The sequence below is a fragment of the Hemicordylus capensis genome, chromosome 3 (assembly GCF_027244095.1).
Source record: "Hemicordylus capensis ecotype Gifberg chromosome 3, rHemCap1.1.pri, whole genome shotgun sequence".
Classification (NCBI taxonomy): domain Eukaryota; kingdom Metazoa; phylum Chordata; class Lepidosauria; order Squamata; family Cordylidae; genus Hemicordylus; species Hemicordylus capensis.
Genome location: NC_069659.1, coordinates 186,163,823 through 186,185,411, shown reverse-complemented (window position 1 = coordinate 186,185,411; position 21,589 = coordinate 186,163,823). Strand labels below are relative to the sequence as shown.

At 41.1% G+C, this 21,589-nt stretch overlaps 1 protein-coding gene across 7 annotated transcripts in view; it reads right to left on the bottom strand.

Moving 5' to 3' along the window:
- The window catches only part of DGKH (diacylglycerol kinase eta), a 176,568-nt gene that overhangs the window by 17,057 nt on the left and 137,922 nt on the right, over positions 1–21,589 (bottom strand). For 6 of the 7 annotated variants that reach the window (XR_008319428.1, XM_053309351.1, XM_053309352.1 and 3 more), the window contains 11 exons: positions 20,541–20,651; positions 20,273–20,369; positions 17,549–17,656; positions 16,605–16,718; positions 16,216–16,350; positions 15,649–15,815; positions 13,982–14,087; positions 12,795–12,887; positions 11,126–11,245; positions 8,504–8,612; positions 6,936–7,066 (listed from right to left, as the gene is read on the bottom strand). Coding sequence is in view for 6 of the 7 variants with exons in the window: in XM_053309351.1 (XP_053165326.1) it covers positions 6,936–7,066; positions 8,504–8,612; positions 11,126–11,245; positions 12,795–12,887; positions 13,982–14,087; positions 15,649–15,815; positions 16,216–16,350; positions 16,605–16,718; positions 17,549–17,656; positions 20,273–20,369; positions 20,541–20,651 (1,291 nt within the window). In the remaining variant the exon portion in view is untranslated. The remainder of the gene's footprint in view (positions 1–6,935; positions 7,067–8,503; positions 8,613–11,125; positions 11,246–12,794; positions 12,888–13,981; positions 14,088–15,648; positions 15,816–16,215; positions 16,351–16,604; positions 16,719–17,548; positions 17,657–20,272; positions 20,370–20,540; positions 20,652–21,589) is intronic. The other variant, XM_053309353.1, reaches the window with a different exon arrangement.

Below are 21,589 nucleotides of genomic sequence, written 5' to 3'. Positions count from 1 at the left end.
GTTTACAGCACAGCCTGTAGTGGCGCTTCCCTGGTAGGGAAGAACAGCTCCTGGCTGCGCAATGAATGCAGTGGCCATTTAACTCCTGAATGGGAGCTGTGCTCCTCCGCACGGGAGCTAAACCAGTGTGTGTAGGGGCTGCGAGGTGCGGCCCCTGATTGAGCGCGGCCCGGGTTCTTTGAACCCGTTCGGCCAATGGTGGCTCTGCCCCTGGTCATCCGTTATCATCACATATGTCGAATCGTTCCTCTGACTGCAGCAATGCTTACCCTGGTGACCAGTTATGCTCATGAGTAAGCCTAGGGACCACAAACACCCAAGGGGAAGGGGCTGGGCCCCTTCCTCAACCTTTCTGTGAAAAAATTAGAACTTACTGTTTAATAATCCCTGGTTGAGGCTGCCTTTTAAACCCAACCCCAGACACGCACACACACACACACACACACACACACACACACACACAGAGCCATTTGTTCCCTTCCCGTTGCTGTGATGGGATACCCTGCTTATGTTGCCACCTGGAGTGTTTGTGCTTGTCAACATACATCATTGTTGCTTCATTCTCAGGGAGCAAAGCACTTAGTGCCCATCCTGCCATCTTTCCCCTCCCACTTGGCAGGTGGGGGTAGCATGGGACAGAGTGGGAAGAGGGCATGCCCCTGAGTGACTGTGCAGCCTTGACAGGATGACAAGGTTGGGATCAGACATGGCAGCATTCCTGTTGCCGGGCAACTCCATAGCTAGATAGGTGACAGGAGGGACGGGACTGCTGCTCAGAGAGGTGACCACTGAAAAGTGCCACAGCCCATGGAGCAGCCGCTTTCCTGGGTGGGTATGCACATGACTTTAAAAAATAAATCAAAGTGTGAGTTCACCTGTAACATTTTGAGTTGATCTTTGCTGTGCCTCTCCACTTCATACAGAAAAGTCTATTTTAGACACATAACATGGATGCACATCTCTGTTCAACAATAGTCTCCAAGAAGATGAATCAACTTCGCCTGGCTTTGTTATTTTACAACACAAAAAAGAAGCTTTTGTGCTGGTCTTTCAGGTACCAAAGTTAAAAATCAACTAGTTGCCAAATGAGAAAATGTTATGTCAGCTATTAAAACAAAACAACGAAGGCCCTGTTAAAGTTGTAATGGAACATTCCCTTTTTAAAAACAAATATATAGTAATTTCTCCTTCAGAGCAAATAGCCCCTTTCACTAAAAATATATATGGCTGGAAAGTGACACATTATGAATAAAGAACCAGAAGTCATTACAGATATTCAGAATGTTAACACTGAACAGAAGTAAGTTAACATTGGGATTATTAAATCCAACAGATTCTCAAAGCTTGTTCAGTCCAATTTCAGATGAATTAGCAATGCCATCAGAAATATATTTAAGTTTTCTAACGTTGCCAAATGACTCATTCCATTTGAACAAAAAGGTCTGAGTGTTTTACTACAAACCTTCAGAGCCCATTCATATTTTGTTCCACACATGTGGTGGCAACTTTGAATCAGCTTTATTGCCATGTGTAGATGTGTGCAAATGACTTCTGTAAATTAGTCAGATACTGCTGGCTCCCCTACAGAACTGCAACTGTTGTGAGCTGCAACTGCTCAGGTCAGTTGGAAAGCAGTTGCATCCAGTACTCCATCAATATATCTTCCACAGAAGATATATTCTTCTGTGCTCCCCTGTAGCCTTCCATAAGCCAACACTCACCTGGGAGCATTCATTTCTGGGAGCGTCTGGCAAAAAATATTGAAAAATGGGGCAGCAGGGGGGAGAGAGAGAACGGACCACAAACATTAGAAATACAACCACACCCTACTATAACCCAGCATAGTATAAGCATCCTGAATGCAGTTTTCTCCTTATTTCTACTTGGAAAAGACTCCATTAACATGGTCTATAGTTGTATAAATGCTTCCAGAAGAGAAAACTTGTACCAATAGTAATCAAAGATTGCAATCCAAAGAATGAAACTATCCCAAGTTCTTTGGAGGTTTTTGCCCTGGAATGAGTTTCTGAAGTGTGACTCTGGGGGATAAGTACAAGGGAATATGTTGATATCCCACAACAGGGGTCTCAAACTGCAACCCTCCTGTAGGCGTTGGCCTACAATTCCCACCATCCTTGGCTATTGGCTGTTGTTCCTGGGAATGATGGGAGCTGTAGTCCAACAATAGCTACAGTTTGAGACCCCTGTGCTATGATGTTCCAGATAACATCTCCAACTGTGACTACCAACAGGGTTTTGTGCGCCCAGTACGCACTTTGTTTTCAGCTTTGCAGGCCCAGCTTTGGAACTGTGCTCTGGGACATATGCCTTCATCATCTGCAGCAGGGGCTGTGTTTAAAGAAGTTTGGCTGGCTCCACCTCTCTTGCCTAAGGACAAAGGTTTCGAAGTCTAGGGTCACCAACAGATTACTTAGGAGCTCTTGCTGTCCTGGGCTTTCCTACAGACACATAAGTGCAACAGAAGGTAGAGGGATGTATCTAGTATGATCAGCTGAGCTTTCTGCCAGTTGCTTCTGAGTGAATGAAAAGTGTTGTAGCTAGTAGGCAGGTCTGCCCCATAACCAGCCCCTCTTGGGTCTGGTTCACAGGGTCCAGCTATACTTATCTGTTTGCAAACAAGTCCCCAAACCTTCCATGAAGTTGAAGGAAAATGAGAGATAATTTCCCCTTTTCCAAATGAGTTTAAAATGTAAATATTGTTCATCAAGTTTCAGCCCTTATATTTGCTGCTTTGCAACTTTAATCAAAAGGTGCAAATGCTCTGCATTCAGCTTCTGTGATCTGCATAAAGATCAATTTCCTTTGTCTTATATTAACGCCATCCTGTTGGCAATGTTGTGATGCCCCCTTATGTACACTTCTGATCAGTGCAGACATCGATTTGTTTCCAAGTCCTTCCCCGTCTACTTCAGTAGGAATGGCTGCAAAGCACATGTGCAATGGCTCAGCTGCTTAGAGCTGAAAGTTCATTGGACTATGAAAAGCTGAAAGGGCCTTATCTTCCTAAACCCCAACCTGAGGTGAACAGAAACAGAATGACAGAAACAGCGGCCTGTTGATTCTGCTGAAGCTTGGTAACAATACATGATCAAGCACGAGGATGAACTGGGCTGAATTCCATGTCTTTGGTGAGTCTTTACGAGGTGACATCCTGGGAGCTTTTGTGCCATTGTAAAGCATCCCCAGAACTACTGAATCCAGCTGCATCATTATTCTGTTTGTGTGTTTCCCTGCTCATGTTGTCATCCCCTAGACACCATCTAGGTGGAGAAATGTGTGCACATTTGCACTGTGCACAGTACTGGGTTACATATGCAACTGTACTAGTGTAGCCCAGGACTGAGGGCAAGATCTCACCCCCACCCCTCTTTGTACCCGACAATCAAATCCATAATTGGTAGATTATCCAATGCACGTAGATTATCCAAGCATGCATTGCCTAAATTTTTAAATTCACAGGTGGATTGTTTCTCTGCCGCACTGATAGCATATGTTCATGAGTGTTCACTCTGAATTTGCCAAATAACCCCCGTTAAGGAGGAACTACATGTTGTATCACAAGTTTCCTAAAGATGTTTGTTGATTAGTGTAAATATGTAGGGAAGGCCTTATTAATGCTATTAATTGTTATTGTTTGTTAATCTGGTCTGTGACCGCAATACACATACTACTACTGTAGAGAAGGCATTTGCAGGGGAGAATTAGCAGGCAAAAGTAGAGTTGCTTAACTCTTCCCCTCTGAAAATGCTCCTTCCAGTTTGTTTTCCCCCACAGCCAAGCTTCTTCCAGTCTTGGAACCTCGGGGAATAAAGAATGACGAAATCACCAGAAGGGCCCATTTGTAGAAAGTAATTGGCTTTGGAGCGGTTTGGATACATTCATTGAGAGGTCTATCAACGGCTACTAGTCTGAGGGCTATAAGCCACCTCCACCCTCAGAGGCAGAACACCTCTCAATACCAGTTGCAGGGGAGTAACTGCAGGAGAGAGGGCATGCCCTTAGCTCCTGTCTGTGGGCTTCCCAGTGGCACCTGGTGGACCACTGTATGAAACAGGATGCTGGACTAGATGGGCCGTGGACCTGATCCAGCAGGGCTGTTCTTATGTTCTTATGCTTAGGCACCTGCCACTAGGGATGTGGCATCTACCACTGGTGTGGATGGTTTACCCCTGCTAACTTGGCAAAGAGGTACCTTTTAACGTGGTGGTTCTCTTTATTTAGCAGGGGGAGAGTAACTGGCCCTATCCACCCCCAGTACAAGTACCTCCAGTGACTGCTGCTGGTGTCTGTCTTGTGTTTCTTTTTAGATTGTGAGCTCTTTGGGGACAGGGAGCCATCTTATTTGTTTGTTATCTCTCTGTGTAAACCACCCTAAGCCATTTTAGGAAGGGCAGTATAGAAATCAAATCAAATCAAATCAATCAATCAATCAACCAATAATTTATACCCTCTTGTCGCCCCAGTCAGCATATAACCAGAAGTGGTGGGTGTGCATTTTGCCCGCGCACCTGCCACTTCCAGTTTTACGCCGACCGGGGCAGCAAGATTTTATACAGCCACCCCACACCAGCAGTTTTTGAAGCAGCCCCGGAGGGGGAAGCACAGTGGGGGTGGTGAGGATACCCTCCCCGCACCTTAAAGGAACTCCCTCGCCTCCCAGCTGTGCATGGAACCAGTTCTTATCTGCCACCAATACTTGCTAGGAGTGACAGACAAGTGTGGAACCATGTTTCCCACACCAAGTTTAATTCTGCTCTTATTCTGCAACCCCTGTAGGTCTGAATCCAGCCTTTTGCCTTTAAGCAGAAGAACAAGGACACAAACATGTGAGGCATTATGATAGTTACCTTGGGGTAGAATTTAACATAAGGTGCTTGCAGACATCCCATCACAAATATCCACTTGTACCTATGTCTATAATCTGCATGGCTAATACGTTCCACCATAATCAAGTGTTTCCTGACCAAATTGGTCGTGGGAAATACTATACCAAAGCTCCAGCATCTAATAGCATGTAGAATTCCAAGTGTTGGGTTTAATCAATAAATACCTTGCACACTTTAGAGCCCACCTTCATCCCTGGGTCACATTTTGAATTCTATGGTTCAGTGAATGATAGTGCCACATGTCACCAAATCCAAACAGCGGGGCACTATTCACTCACCAGCTTCAGACTCCTTTCCTCGAGGAGATCTGACCAAATAACATCAAAAAGTTATGCTTTTAATTCAATCAAGCATTTGCGGGATTCTTTTTTTAGTAGCTTTGTAAAGCCATTTCGATTACTTGTTTCTAAATGTTATCAACTGCCTTGAGCCTTTCAGGACGGGCGGGGAACCTGAGGCTCTAATCCAGCTGTCCATGTGCTCAGTCCTACACTCCTGCACACCCTGGGGGCAGCTGATTGGTGATGTCACTGATTTTCTCATAGGACAACTCACACACAACTCCGTCAACTAAATTGGGAGAGAAACCACAGCACACACTGGTTTACATGCACAGTTCTCCAGCGTCTCATACAGCAAGGAATACATGTGTACCTTCGCTAGATTGGAGCATATACAGAGCCCTTTCTCACAATTGGGAGAAGCGAAGAGACAGTGGGGAGGAAGTCTTAAGAAGCTTGCCTCCCCACAGATGATCCTCATTGAGAGTCTGGATGCAGAGATTGCACATCCAGATGTGCAACTGCCTCCTCAGGCAGCATAGAGATCGGGGAGCCAGGAAGCATTGCCCCACCTCCCGGAACCCCCATAATACATAAGTGTATGGTGCATTTTGGGGATCCCCCCTCTGCTCCCCAAAGCTGGCCGGGAGCCCCTCAGTCTGCAAGCAGCCAGGGCTGGCAGACGATTACAAAAACGTGTGCTCTCAACCTTGTTTAGGAGAGTGGCTGGCTTGGTGGGTTTGCCGCCGAAGCACCACTGAGATCGGGCCTGATCCCAGTGGTTCTCACACACAGGCAAGAAGGGGATTGGTTTTGTTAGCCCGATTTTGCCTGCAGGTGAGAACAGCCTCATAGTTTCACAAAATGTGAATACAATTTACACGAACAGATAATCATTAGGTCTAAACATAACTTGTTCTGGCATTTGTAAACTAGCCTAAAGAGCATACATATTTCCAAATGAACATGAAATTTCTAAGGCTGAGACAGTGAATTTATCCCTTATGCCCTGACAACTCAATGAACTCTGCTCATTCTTATTTCAGTTACCCATGCATTAGACAATGGTTTTCAAAGGCAGGGACAGACCTGGAGAACAGGAGTAGTGGTCATGGAGGAAAATCTACCAGATAAGTTCAAGTGGTGAAGCCAGTTAGAATTACAATTGCCTGTTCTAGCTACATCACAAAACTGGCTGAAACCATATGGATAGGACAGTCAGCAGTAACAAAGATGAAATGAAGACCTTCTGATTGGGTGGGCAGAGTTTACTCCAGAGTTTGGTGGTGGGTTTCTATCTCCTCAATTAAAAAGGGAGATTTAGAAGTGTCCTAAATCTCCAAGGAGAGGAGTAGGTGCTGGAGAGAGTTTAGGAAACCACAATTCAATTCAACGTAACATCTTACACCACATATATCTTACACCACAAATTAAGTGTTTCAAGTTAATGTAATAATTCTGACATAGCTAAAATGCTTAGTGCTTTCCTGTTTCTACTATCACTCTATATAAATTCTTTTAGAAAATGAAAATCTTCAATATTTCTGGTATTATAAGATAAAAATATAGCTTAAGCAGGATAGCATTGTTAGGTTTGGGGTTTTTTGTTTTGTTTTGTTTTGTTTTGCATAATTGCACGCTAAAAGCCAAGCTACAAGCACATAACTGGAGTGGGGATGGGGGAAAGTGTTATTAATTTCTGTCAAAGAAAAATTCTCATGAGCGGAAAAGTAGCACAAAGAAATACCTTAAGATCTCGCCTTTCCAGGTGCAAAAGCTCAGAGCCTCGGATGTCATGGCTGATGAAGATTTCTTTGTACTCTCCCAAACTGAGCAGATCCAGCCAAGCAGCAACTTCATCTGTGCCCCATTTTTGAACTACCAAAGTTAAGAGCAAAACCCCCTTAATTTCTACATGCTCAACTGCATTACAAGCAAAGGTTAGGCCACAGAGTGGAAAACAGAGTAGAACACTGCAGTGATAGCAAAAGTCAAATGTAAAATGCAGAAATGGGCAGCTTCTTTGTTCATGCATGTTACAAGTTAGCAAAACCTGAGAATGTATGCAAAAAAGGGAGAGGAGTAATTCGCATTGTAGCCATGCTTTCAGCTTCAGCATCAAAACTATCAGAATTTGAAACATCAATGTAACTACATGTACAATATAACCACATTAAGATCTGTAGTGCAGGGTCTATGTGAGTTCTATATATTTATAGGTTTTGATGTAAGGTTATAATGTCACCATTAAAAACTCAGCTCTCATTAAAAGATTCAGCAGATAGCCATATGAGGTGAAGAGCACATTAAAAAGTTCTGTCAACATTGTTCTCTAAGGTTAGTTGCCCACACTAAACTAAGAAAGCTAAGTTCAATAAGGGAATATGAGAATATAAACTATTGCTTCAGTTTTCAAGTATTTTATTCAGTGCTATTTTGCTTCAGAAGCTAGATATATATTTGCCTTTGAAGTGTTAGCATCAGCTACTACTCTATTTTAATTAAGTTTCTCAAATGTATTAACAATTCTGTTTCTTTTTAGCATTATTTTGAAACATGTTGCATGTTAAAAGACCCTGTTATGCAATCACTATAATGAACAGTGTCTCAGTAGCATGTACACAAGCTATTGAAGTGGGAAGAGAGGGTGAAGTCTACTCAAACTGTTTTCGAGAGACAAGGATGTTGGCTTTAAAAAACTAAACATCATTGGCTTAAAAAAACTAAAAAAGCAAATGCAAATTAGTATGAGGAATGTTTTCCTTGTGGATGTGTCTACCAGGTGGTCCTGGAACATGTTCCAGCATGCATGGTCATTTCTAGCAATGGTCACTGGCTAGGCCTTTTGGGCCTCAATGTTGCTCCACATAAAATGAGAGTTTGACCAAAGCTATATTCAACACTCAGCAGCACACTCTGGAGGAAGTTCAGTAATGGAGGATAGACAGTCTTCCAAGAAAGCTTGTCTGCCATTATTGATTTTCTCCTTAGAAAAAGCAAAGAACACCAGAAGACAGCTTGAAACCCTTATTTATGATTAGCCTTGAAGAGACAATTAGTCCAATTATAGACAAATCAGTGAAAGATACTTCACATAATCTCAAAGTTGAAAGCGCTCAATACAACACAAAAATCTTCTACACATTAGTAAGCTTTCAGGATGCATCCGCAAAATCATTTAGCAGAGAACAATATATGACAAGGCATATATTTCAGCACATGAACAAATATGATAAGCATGGTGCATTATCTGAACATGTAATGAATGCTTTGAAGCCACATATTTTCCAAACCAGTCTTTTCTTAAAAACATACCAGGCTGAGAGCTGGCTTTCTGTCTTTGAACCTTTTCCTTTTTAAACTTTGGCACTATCCGAAATACTGTGCTTCTGTTGTTTCTTTTAGCATATTCCAAAGGAGGATCCTAAAAATAACAAAGAGGGGAAAGCTATGTTAAAAAAAGTAAAATTTTAGAAATCAGATAGGAAGGGAATCTATAGAACAATCTAACAGAATAAATGAAAAAACAGAGGCCCAAAGGTTTATTCCAAGTCATTTGAATAAGTCATGGGGAGATAGGATATTCACAGGTAAGGACTGGTATCCTTTCTGTTAGACACCCTAAATAATTATCAGAAAGAGTGCTTCCCACCCCCCATTCCCTAGAAAAGAAGAAAAAATACTCTAGTTGATGACAGTCAGTGTGTGGGCTCACTCTTTCTGAATCCAGATTACTCTTGCAAGCCAAACAGGCCAACATCCTGATTATAGCTGCATGCATGCAAACAAAAGAAGCACACATGCAGCCAGCCGTGAGACTGATTCAGTTCGAATCCGCACCAGATTTGAACTGACCTGGTCTGGGCTCGGGTTCGGCTGAATTGAGTCCAGTCTGGTCTGGCCATAGAACCGGACTGTATTGGGCAGCATATCGTAAAGGGGAATCCCTCAAGAATTCCCCTTTACAAGTAAAGGGGGACTCCTTAGAGTAAAGCTGGGGGTAGGGAGAGAAAAGGTAGTTTTTTCCTTTAAAAATCAGGCACCAGGGATGGCAGAGGTGGCTGTGGAGACATTGGAGGCAGTGGTGTGGGATCCTCCAAGCCTCCCAACCCCTCCAGCCTCTCAGCCTCCCAGATGACAGCCCATTTCGGGACTCTGCATACGCACGGAGGCCATTTTTGTGATCTCCACGCAGGCGCACAGGCCATTTGCATCACTATGTCACCACAGGCCATTTGCGTATACCCCACAAGCCAATTTTTCAAACCAGTTCAAACTTGGACTGCCAAAACCGGGCTGGCTCGATGTCAAGTCTGGCTCAAAGCACATCCAGTCCTGGTTCTCAAAAGTCCAAGCTCGCATGCTGGGTGGAGTTTTTTTGTGTGTGAATATCCCCTTCCTCCAGAAGCACTCTGTGCAACTTGCAAATATGCCCAAGGGCTGCATGACACAAATGATGATATGATTTACAGGAAAAATAGAAGGGATTTACAGAATGTAAAGGAACTTCATGTGTTCTGGACAGGTGACTGATGCAGCATGAGAGGAAGAACAATAAACTGTCAATGATGGCATAGTGAGAGAGACTAGAAAGAAAGCAGAGCAGGATATTATTGAACCAGTGGTGGCATCAAGGTCAAAAATAATAGACTACCTAAAGTGTGTTTGATTTTCTATCTTGCTCCATCTGATTTATTTTATATGTTTGCTTGGAGGAAACAGAACAGCTACTGTCTGGTCCAAATACTCTAGGACCTTGAGCATCTCTTACTTAGCTTCTAAGTGCTTAGTCTCAAAAGGCCAGGGGTTTTATACTACTTAGCCTTAATAGGGCCCATGGGCTGATAATCCCATCAGGAAACCTAGCAACATTTAACATATTTTAATCATTCTGGATGGATTTTAACTTTAATAAGCCATTTGCTTATTATCTTGCAACCTCAAATCATCAAGATGGGATGAGTTATCAAATAAACATTGATAAGCAGGCTTGCTGCTGAGATGGAAAGTGGGCTGGGAGAGGAATGACCCATACCTCCTCTGGGGGAAGCAGTTTGGTTCTGATCCTACACTTTAGAATGGGGCCTAAAGTGTCCCTTGTTTTTAAAGGCAGCCTCAGTTTAGCAAGGGCCCACCTACTGGGCACATGAGAGGATATAGGAAAGCAAAACTTGGCTAAGTTAATAAGATACAGCAGCTTCAGGGCAGCTCCTAAAAGGCAGACATTGTACAGTAGGACACAGATTATTAGCACAGCCATTTAAATAGGCCTGAGCAGCAAGGGGGATATTTGTAGAAATGATCATCATCATCAGCAAAAGTAATACCCCTCCTTCAGTGTTTTTTTCAGGGGGAATGGGTGGGGGGAACAGAGGTTTCATCAGGGAGCAAAAAAATGTTTACTCAAATGAATGCAATCAGTGATCTGATTGACTAGAATCACCAGCAAAAAAGCATTGCCTTCATTACAAATCAAATTCAGCTCATATATCAGTCGTCTGATATACAAGAACATATTATTACAAAAAACATAACCTACATTGCGAGTAAGTCAGAAGCTAGGGTGTACCAAGTGTTGACTCAGAGTGCCTCGTACAGTATGACCTCATAAGCTTCATACAAAAGCATAAGCACATCATGAGTCTTAATACCACCAATGACAAATTTAAAAGTTGAGTAAGAATTGAAAACATTTTTAGGATAAGACTGAAAAAAAGAAAGATATTTTCCAGAAAACGTTCAATAATGACAGCGTTTGTTTCAAGTAATGATATGGGTTGTTTGTTGTAGGTTTAAGCAATTTATTTCACAATACTCTACAAAAATGGCAACACTAGCAGAGATGAGTATGATACACAGGTTTATAATGATGATGACGGCACAATTTACATTTATTTGTGTAATAAATTGAAAACAAGTTTGCGAATGTGAACCCACCTCATCATCATTCAGTTGAAGAACATAATAAAGCCAAGGAATTTCAGCAAGTTTTCTTAATTCAGTTTCCAAACTGTGCACAGCTGTTGAGAGCAGCTCTTCATGAGGGGATTCTAACTGCTATCGAAAGAAGCCAGAAATAAGATATTAAAGCCTGTGCCTTTTAAAAGGGAATCTCTAATTGTTATCTTGATGACATATGCATGTGAAAAAGCTAAACAAAATGAATATTATTTTCAATTTTAAAAAATAAACATACATGTCCCAGTGACTACAGTGGATTTAAGTCAAAGCTATAGAAATCTACAACACTAAATTAAACACTGAGCCATGACATGCTTTGAACTGATGCACATAAGGAATAAACAACATTTGTTGGCAAGTGATACTCTTACTACAACAACAACAATATTTATATACTGCTTTTCAACAAAAGTTCCCAATGCAGTTTAGATAGATAGATAGATAGTAAGTCAAGTCAAGTCAAGTCAAGTTGTATTTACGGTCCTAGACCAAACAATGGTCCTAGACCAAACAAGAAAGAAAGAAAGAAAGAAAGAAAGAAAGAAAGAAAGAAAGAAAGAAAGAAAGAAAGAAAGAAAGAAAGAAAGAAAGAAAGATAGATAGGCTCCCTGTCCCCAAAGGGCTCACAATCTTTAAAAAAAACCAAACAAAAACATAAAATAGACACCAGCAACACTCACTGGAGGGATGCTGTGCTGTGATTTAATAAGGCCAGTGATTTAATAAGGCCTCTGCTAAATAAAGAACCTTTTAAAAGGTGCCTCTTTGCTCAGTGCGGTTCATTCTGAAAGTCATGTGAGCCATGTTGCATCATGTTGTAGAGACAGGAAAACTTTCAGCCCCCAGAGGGAAGGACCTTCCCCAAGCTAGCTGACTTAGCTTGGGGAAGCTTCTCTTTTCAACCACACATACAGTCCTATCCTGCACAATACAGGAAAGGGAAACCATGTTCAATTATCCACCCACATTAAAAAAAAAAAAATCCCCAAAGTTCCTAAAATATGGAAAGTTAAGAATGCTAAGGAAGAAAAATTCCAACTTAGCCTCCTTAAAGTACTAGCTTCCCCCACCCCCACAAACACACACAAAAAGGTGGTGGTGGGGGATGCTACTTGATATAAGGAGTCCCTTATGCAAATAACGGATATGCAAATACTGTCTCCAATTTTATTTTATATTTTGCACATTTGAATTGGCTCAGTTAACAATGAAGAAAGTGCATGTCTAAATAGCCCAGATAAAGTGAAGGAGAGTGGACCTGACCAAGTTCAGCAAAACATCAAAGCTAAAAAGCCATTCATTGTTAAGAGTAGGGTAGCTGTTGCCATCATGCAGTTGATCATGAGGTGATCAACATAATACGAAGTATATACTGCAACTCCACTTGACACATTTTTTAAACTCTGCTGCTTCTGCAGTCTACAGGCAAGCCACGCTCTGCTTCTCTGATGCCTGCCCTCAGCTCCAAGTGTCATCCACCCACCCACCTTTCTCAAGGAAGAAAAATGGCCAGTTCTTCAGCAACACAGGGCACAAACTATTTTTTTGTCTAGGGCAGAAAAAGATTGACGAAACTGACAAGATGTTAAGTACTTAAGTGAGCCAGTAAAAAATTCCTTAAAAAATAAATAAATTGCCACCTTACCAAAGGAACCCTTCCTACTAGCAAGGATCCAGTTTCATCGTGCAATACCTTTACATTGATAGCTACTTCAAGGGCAATGTTTCTGGTAAGGCTCTGTGAAAAGAAAAACATAAAACAAAGTTTATATACACAACAGTATAAAAGTCAAAAAGTGTTTCCTTCCAGAATCTAAACAGGGGTTTTAATTCTTCTGAACTAGTTTGAAAGTTTCACAATCAACAGATTGTTATTTTTTAAAAAAATAACAAATCAATTGCTAAAATAGACATTCACATGTCTATTCACATATGATCACATATTTGGGATCAGGATATAATTTTTCCTTAGATCAGATGGACTGGAAACTTTGGGAATAGTATGCAGTGCATGTCTTGGGTCACTTGTTTGAGTCATTTCATCTGATACTACTTGCTCTGCAGGTACCTTCTGCAATAAATCTGCTCATAGGAACATAGGAAGCTGCCATATACTGAATCATACCATTGGTCCATCTAGTTCAGTACTGTCTACACTGACTGGCAGTGGCTCTCCAAGGTTTCAGGCAGATGTCCTTCCCAGCCCTACCTGGAGATGCCAGATGCCAGGGATTGAACTTGGGACCTTCTGCATGCAAAGCAGTTGCTCTATAACTGAGCTATTGCCTAATCCCCTCCACCTTTCTCTCCACCTGTGTGTCTGTGGCTCAGGCCCAGCAGGGCAAGCAAGCCTTGTGCTAAATAGAGGTGCTGGGATGGGACCAAAGGCAAGAGCTGAGCTGGACGGCCAAGTTGGACAGGCAAGCAGAGTCTGATGATCCAGTGTAGGCTTGGGTCAGCAGCCAGTTAAAAGGCTAGAATTGAATTTGAGCAGGAATTAGAATTTTGCTCTCAAATTTTGAGTAGGTTCTAAATTTTGCTCTCAAATAGGAGCTGTTATATCAGCAAAGGCCAGGTTGCTAATGCTGGGCTGATATAGGGAACTGGAACCCATCTCTTCCTGGTACCTGAGCTGGCCTCCATTCTTCCTTCATGTCCATTGAGAGAGAGAGATGCCAGGCGGGCATTTTACCACCAATGGTGGAGTTCAGCCCTGGGTTGGCATGTTCTCCACTTGTGGTTCACTTGTGTTCCACTGTACAGATATTAATTCTTGCTCTTTTATTCATTTACATCACTGTTTATATATAATGTGCCTAAACTTTGCTTTACCTCAGGAAATCTTGGACTGGCTTTGTTTAATGCATGAGAACATGCATTTACAGCATGAGCCAGTTCTTGTTCCAGTAGGCCATGTATTTTTGCAGCTTCACAGATTCTGCAAGAAGGGTTGTGGGGGAACAGAAGGATTAATTAATAATATACTATCAGTTTGGCAACAAACACCTGCCTGAAGACAAACAAAAACAACAGAAATTTGTACTTATAGCATTTGTTTTATTATTTTATTTATATTCCCCCTTTCCCTGTTAAAAACAAGCATATCAAGACTAACACTGAGCCTGTGCAACAGTGCTCACATCCAGACCTTATATTATATATATTAAAAAATATCATGTGAGTAGCAATTCTTGCCAATCTCCCCTTCCTTCTGAGGCCCACTGTCTCTCCTGAAAATAGGTTCCTGAGGAAAATGCAAGCCCACAGAAACATATTTTCAGAAGGCCCAGTGGGCTTCAGGGGGAAGGAGAGATCAGCAAAAAATATCTTTCTCTCTCTCACATGATGATGCAGCATTTTAGATGTGAGCACTGTTGCACCAGCACAGTGATGCCCGCCAGAAAAACACAGTATCAAATATATTATATAAATTAAAAATACAGTACACTATTAAAGCAGCAGTTCCACAGAGACAGATACAAGTTTCGCTTATCTAATAAGTGAAACTTATCAGCAATTATATATATATATATATACACACACACACACACACACACACACACACACACACACACTCTGCTTTGGGAACTTTTTGTTGAAAAGTGATATATAAATATTTGCCATATTCATATTCGTATACAATCTAAAAACCAAGTAAAACTCAGAAGGCTTCAATTGCCATTTAAAAACAGCAAAGGGGGCGAGGCTGACATATCTCCCTAGCGAAAGAGTTCTTTGGGTGTGCTGCTGCCACTGAAGAAGCCCTGCCTTTGGTAACCATCAAGCATATTCCGATTACAAGGAGGACACAGACAAGAGCCTTTGAGGCCAATCCAAGGGCCAAGGCATATGGGAGTAGGTGGTCCTTAAGGTAACCTGACCTCAGCCCATGCAGGTCTTTATTTATATATTATTTCTCTGTGTAAACCGCCCTGAGCCATTTTTGGAAGGGCGGTATAGAAATTGAATTATTATTATTATTATTATTATTATTATTATTATTATTAATGGACAACACCACTACTTTGAATTGAGCCCAGAAGCAATTGGGCAGCCAGTGTAGTTGCTACAATATAGGTGTGATATGGCTCCCTTGTCTGGTTCCTACCAACTTCTTGGCTGTGACATTCTGCCCTAATTCTAACATGAAGTTATAAATATATTGCAGTCAGACCAGCCATTTTTATCACTATCTGATATAGAAAATCATGCAAGAAAGGGATGCAGCCCACATACTGCTCTCAGACACTACCTGAACACCCTCCATTATCAGTCTTTTCTTTTATGATAAACTTGACCATGAGCTCATGAATTTGATTATGATTTTTATGTCATGAGAAAAATGTCATGAAAAATGTCATTTTTCTGTCATGAGAAAAATGACAGAATGACAGACTTTATGCAGAACAAAAAATTAATATCTCTCTCACTACCATCCCCCAGTTTCTAGAAATATGTGATGTAAATGTAGCTTTTAGCAGCCATTTGTTTCTCTGTACCTGGTAATCAGTTCATCAGCAGCCAGAGAACACAACTGGATCTGAGAAGCTTCTTCTTCCGTAACTAGCTCCACAGCCTGTTGAGGGTACAAAGGAGATCTCAGGACTGGTTTGCAGGGATCACACTTCTGTTTGTCTTCCCAAGACTTCAAGGTACTTTCAAATGCCTGTTCAAAATTGAATAAAGGACTTGATATTACTCACAACTCTTCCATGTAAGATCATTATGAACATATCAGTTCACACCAATTATTTCAAGTTGCTCTATATTCAAATCATTAATACAAAGGGCCAACAAAAAGAACCCCACAATTTTATTTCAGGAGGGATTGGACAGGTCATCACTTCAGCCATAGTAAATGGAGATAAGGCATTCACTCACACACACACACACACACACACACACACACACACACACACACACCCCAAAACGTAGAGCAAGCCATCTTCAAGCACACACACTCATACACACACCCCTCTTATCTTCGTAACTTTTTTTTCTTAATGAAGACAAAACAAAGAGATTTAAACAAAAGACATATCAAAAAAATCATTCCCGTAACATACTCTATCTCGTGTTAGCATCTGAGCTCTGTTTTTATGGACAATTTTAATAATTCCTGGAGGCTGGATCCATGCTTCTCCATCTACTTGCACTGGAACCCCTTCATCTCCAAGTATGGTGATCTTTACTGACCGGCACTAAAAGAGAGTAAACAAGTCTCAGAACAGAATAATGTGTTCATGAAACTGACAATTCCCATGAAGTAGTAGCAATTGTGGCTCCTGTCCAAGTACATCTCAAGGGTACAAATCTGTTGCACTTTTGTCTTTTAAGAAGATTTGTTACACACTTAAATTGAAAACAAATAGTCAGCACTTGATTTATATGCACTTTAGAAGTCTCATGGACTTCCCTGGTAGCTCCTTTCCTTGCTCTTGGATTGTATACATACCTGGGCTATCCTATGATGCTGTAGCTTGATAACGCGGGAAACTGCCATTTGCATGCTGCCAAATACTGCAACAACTTCCAAGATCTTATCATCAAATGATGGTGCCCCAAATATCTGAGGGGGGAGAAGGGAGAAGGGAAACAACAGTTTTGGTTTCTAGCTGTGATGGAAACCTACAAGCAGTTTAGAGCCAAGAATATGTCTGTTATGCTGTAACTCATCAAGGACACTTAAGGACTTGAATACCAGTACTAATGTTTATACTCCAGCATATAATTAAAGTTTATACTCCAGCATATAAACCAATAGCTCTTAAACATCAATGAAGAAGAAAGGCATTTGGCACACAGTGTTGGATTGCAGTATCAAAGACAACTGCAGTGCAGTCACATTTGGAATAGTTACAAACTACACATACAACAGTACCCTGTTGTTGTGGAAGTGGAATGCTTAAACATATACATGCCCAAATGTGTTGGCTATTCAAGATGCTTCTGAAGACAGAAGTAGCATCTGTCAGTAAACACAAAGTCATTTAAGCAGATACATCCATTTTACTTAGATATATTAAATTCAGAGAAGTCTCCAATTCCCAAAGTGACAAAGGAGCCTCCCTAGAGAAGTGAAGACAATGCCAGGGAAAAAGTGTAAACTCTTCCTTGGCCTTCCCACACTCTCAGAATTATTGCTTCTCCAACCTGTTTGTCTTCCTGCATGTACGTTTAGTGGGGCCACTTTCCAATCAATGTACTGTGAGGAACTCTGAATGTTTTGAATCCCTTATGCAACGCTTGATTGTGCTCGGTATAGCGTTAAAATTCAAGCTTTAACAAGAAGTCTTCGGGTATATATAAATGGTCAATAAAGCTGCAAAAATCCTGCTTCACAGCATCGTGGCAGTAAAGGGCTCTTTTTTAAAGCAAGCAAGCAAAGACATTACTTACATCATCCTCCTTGGTTCCACCCCAGAAATTAGTCCCACCAGCATAGCTTGGGATATTCAAAACAGCGATGCCTTGAAGACTTGGGAGTGGGATATATTGCCCATCACACTGCAATGCAAAAAGACTATTTAACATATGTTATCCATACATTATCCATGAAGCAATTTGCTATTTTCTTTATGGGACTGGACCTGAAGATAATCTAGTCCGGCCTCCTCCCTAGAGATGTGAAAGCCAGGTGGGAGGAGGGGAGGGGGGGTGACAGGGTTGGAACAGGGTTTGTTTTTTGCCCCTTTTTCCCTGGAAAAAATGTTTTTCCCCAGTTCTTCACAACTCTATTCCTGTCATTAGGCAGACAGTTCTCTGTATTTTCAGTATATTCACACTACTCACCCAGCCTCTACAGATTATTCTCTCCCACATGAATTAAACACAGAAGGAGCAAAGAGCAAATAAAAGGTTTTCAAAACCAGAAATGGCTGACTGAAAACAATCCAGATGGCTGAAGAAATTGAGCCAAGCCAGAGACTCTAGTGAAAGCAGAATGCTGCAAGATCGCTAGTCAACCTGACTGTTGGAAAATACCTTCTGATTCCATATATGGCAGTCAGTTATACCCCGAGCATGGGTCAAAACTTATACAACCAGGAGTAAGGTAGCTTAACTGAATTAATTAATTTTTTAAAAGGGGGAATCTAATTTTTCATAGAAGGTACATGTTTTAAAACCATATGTTGGTACAAAGGTTGGGAAATGTAGAGCAGAGGCATAATGCCAGGAAGGATGAGAAGCTGTAACACTGCTCCTAGACCCCAGAACAATGCAGGCGGTGGTGAGGGAGCAGCCCCCAAAAAGCCCCAAGGAAAAAAGGCAACCGTGGGAGAGCTACACAGTGCCTTTCAATCTGGCAGTTTCTCACTTGCAGTTTTTGTCAGTGCAGCAGTGGGAAGGGGGAATCTTCCCTCTATCTGACTTTGAAAATGCCAAAGGCATTGAGAAGAAGTCCTTACTTTGACCCTCTTTTTCTTTTCTCTTTCTTACATTTACACACACACTTTCTCTCTTTATTTTGCAGCAAACTAAAAGCCTTATGCTGAGGCAGAAATATGTCTTGAGCCTAAAGAGAAGGGCAGTCTTAAGGAATGCGCTCAAGGACACTCTTGCATATCTTCTACCTCCTACAGATCACAGAGGACTATTACTAGATTGGAGTGGCACCCAAGACAGTCTCTTCACTTATGCTCCTCACCAAGATTTCCAAGATACAGATGGATCTTGAACGTGTTTATTTTAACCCATTTTTAGTTAGTATATTAGAGGGGGAAATTGCAGGTAGCTATGCTGGTCCATTAGAGGGGGGAAACATCTGAAAGCAACAGTAATATAATAGCTTTTATTAGGACCAACTAAAATGTCACTAAGTAGTGAGTAAGCTTTTAGGTGCCCCAGAAGTCTTCTCCAAGCTAGATGTTTAGTACAAATGAAAAGGAGTAGGGAAGAGAAGCTTTTTCAAGGCATGATGGGAAAAACCCTGGAATCTGCTTTACACAGATCTTGGCTACAATCCTAGTAAGCCCCATCGAACTTAGTAGGACTTATTTCTGAGTAAACAATGCATAGGATTGTGGCATTAATTAGGTTAAAACAAGGTAGATGATAACAGTTTTCAGGCTGTAGGTGTTTTTCCTTTGAAATTATAAAAGCCATAAGTAATTTGGACCCCTTCTAGAACACACAGATCCTTCATAAAAAGCAGAGAGCAGAAGAAAGAAAAAGATGGTAATTCTTATATTAGCAAAAATGAGGATTAATTTAATATTAGGACGCATTCCATATTTTCAGATTTGTGAAGGAAAATGTTAGAGTGGAGACAAAGGAATACTCATATACATTTAGATCCATTTGTTTTTAAAGGAACTTTCTGAAATCATTTCCCTTACTTTTCACAGAAACATCTAACTCACTGAATCACTGGTTCTAGACCTGTTACCTAATAGTCACACGTCAAGACCTCAAGCTTTTCAAACCTTCACCATAGGTCTTAGGGAGCGTCCCTGTCTTTTAGCCCTTAGTGAACAATCACCATCCTATCCTGTCAGTCAGAGAAGGGAAGGCAGGGAGAATTATTCCTGAATTCTTAATCTTCAAGCACACAGAAACATGCAAAAAAGATGCATTTTAATTAGTGTATTCTAAATTTAGCTCATAACTTCTCTATCACATTCTGCCAACAACATACAGATGTATGTCTTCAGCTTTGTTCTCAAACTGTGCTTGATTCCACCCTGCCCAACGATGTTAGCTACCAGGAGATAACGCTCTCAGGGAAGCAAACAGAAGACCTGAAAATAAAAACTTCCTAATTTCTCTGAATCTTCCCAATAGTGCATTGGCTGACCTGATTCCTTTTTGAAAGGACTTGCTGCCCCACTCCCTACTTCTCTCATCATCTCTTACCCTCATCCTTTCCTTGGCTCCCTGATTCCCCCTCCACTTCTTTCTTAGATACTCCTTCTACCCTCTATTGACTTCTAGTAATCTCTTTACATTCACACCCTAACATGCATGGTAATCCTAACCTTCTAAGTTAGTGGTGGTGGGATGCTGGAATGGGGGAGGATGGGGAGAAGTGTCTGGAAGGTGGTGAATGAAAAACCAAGGATGGAGTGTTTTTCTTCCCATCAAACTTGATAAGTTATGTAGCTAGTTATTTGTAACCATTACCTCAAGTTGAACTTTTTGTTCTAAATTCTTGTAGGTTCGTTGTAATAATTCTTTAGTACCAAGCACACCATACCACATCATGTTCTTTGTTCTGCTTCTAAAAAGAAAAGGGGGAAAACCATGATGGCACATACAATACACAAATCAATCACTTTTGTGTTAACTGCCAACCACTACTAAGATGTTAAAGTGGGGGGGCGGAATAAAGGCATTGCATATGTGCTTATAGAAAATATAGTCATTCACAACTCGGCAGTGACTACATTACCTGCATTTTTCAGGGTGTTCTTCTCGTTTATTATTAAATTCTAATGAAATTTTTGCATCTAATCCAATGCCAAAATAGTTGTTCATGACACACTTCTCTGAATATCCTTCCCTGAGAGAGAAAAACACATCTGTATAACAACCATATCACTGGTAAATTAGATTGTCACTACTGCAGGTACAGGTATACAACAGTACATTTCTAACTTTTCAATTGATTTCTGCACTCTCTAGCTGCCCTGCCCTCCTCATGGTTGTATTCTTCCCTTGTCCCACCACGTGGCAGTCAGAAAATTATGCTTAGTAAATATTTGGTGGATTTGACAAAGTACATAATGTCCTGTGTATATATAGCAGGTGGTCTGCTTTAATGCAAGAAGCACTAATAAGCAGGGCTGTATATACTCCATGTTTCAAATAAATGTTTCAAAACTAAGGTAACCCAACCAAGAAAGCTGAATCCCATAGCTTATATAAATCGTGCACAGATATGCAAACGGTATTCACGTCCTTTATTTGCATATTTTATTTTATTTTATTCTAGACATGCAGAGGGGTGATGAGCTATGCAGGCTACTGAAATTCCATCCCCTGAGCACCAAGAATCTTACCCAGCTAAACTACCCATCCCCAGCCACAAATTCTGCAATTCCCCTAGTCAGTGAACACATATTTGAGAGCCAACAGTAGCAGCCATAAGAACTGGATATTTGTACTTTTAAAAAGTGAGTGAAGAGATTCTGAGGATGCTGAATTCGGTGCTATTTCCAGATTTTATTACTTTTCTGTACAAAGCCTGCCAATGGTGACCATGCCTCCTTAAAAAAAAGAAAAGAAAATCTGGAAAACATTTTTTTCTATGTTAAAATTTGGTTCTGACCAATGCACAATAACTGACAGAACCAGCTCTGCTTATTTCACTGGCTTAGCATTGGTCAGGATGGTGCCTGCTAGTTTGTCACACTTGGCTCTAATAAAAACAAGAATTATTGATACCTAAAATGCTGTGGTTGAAGCAATCCCCATAAGCAGGTATAATTAGTGATGGAC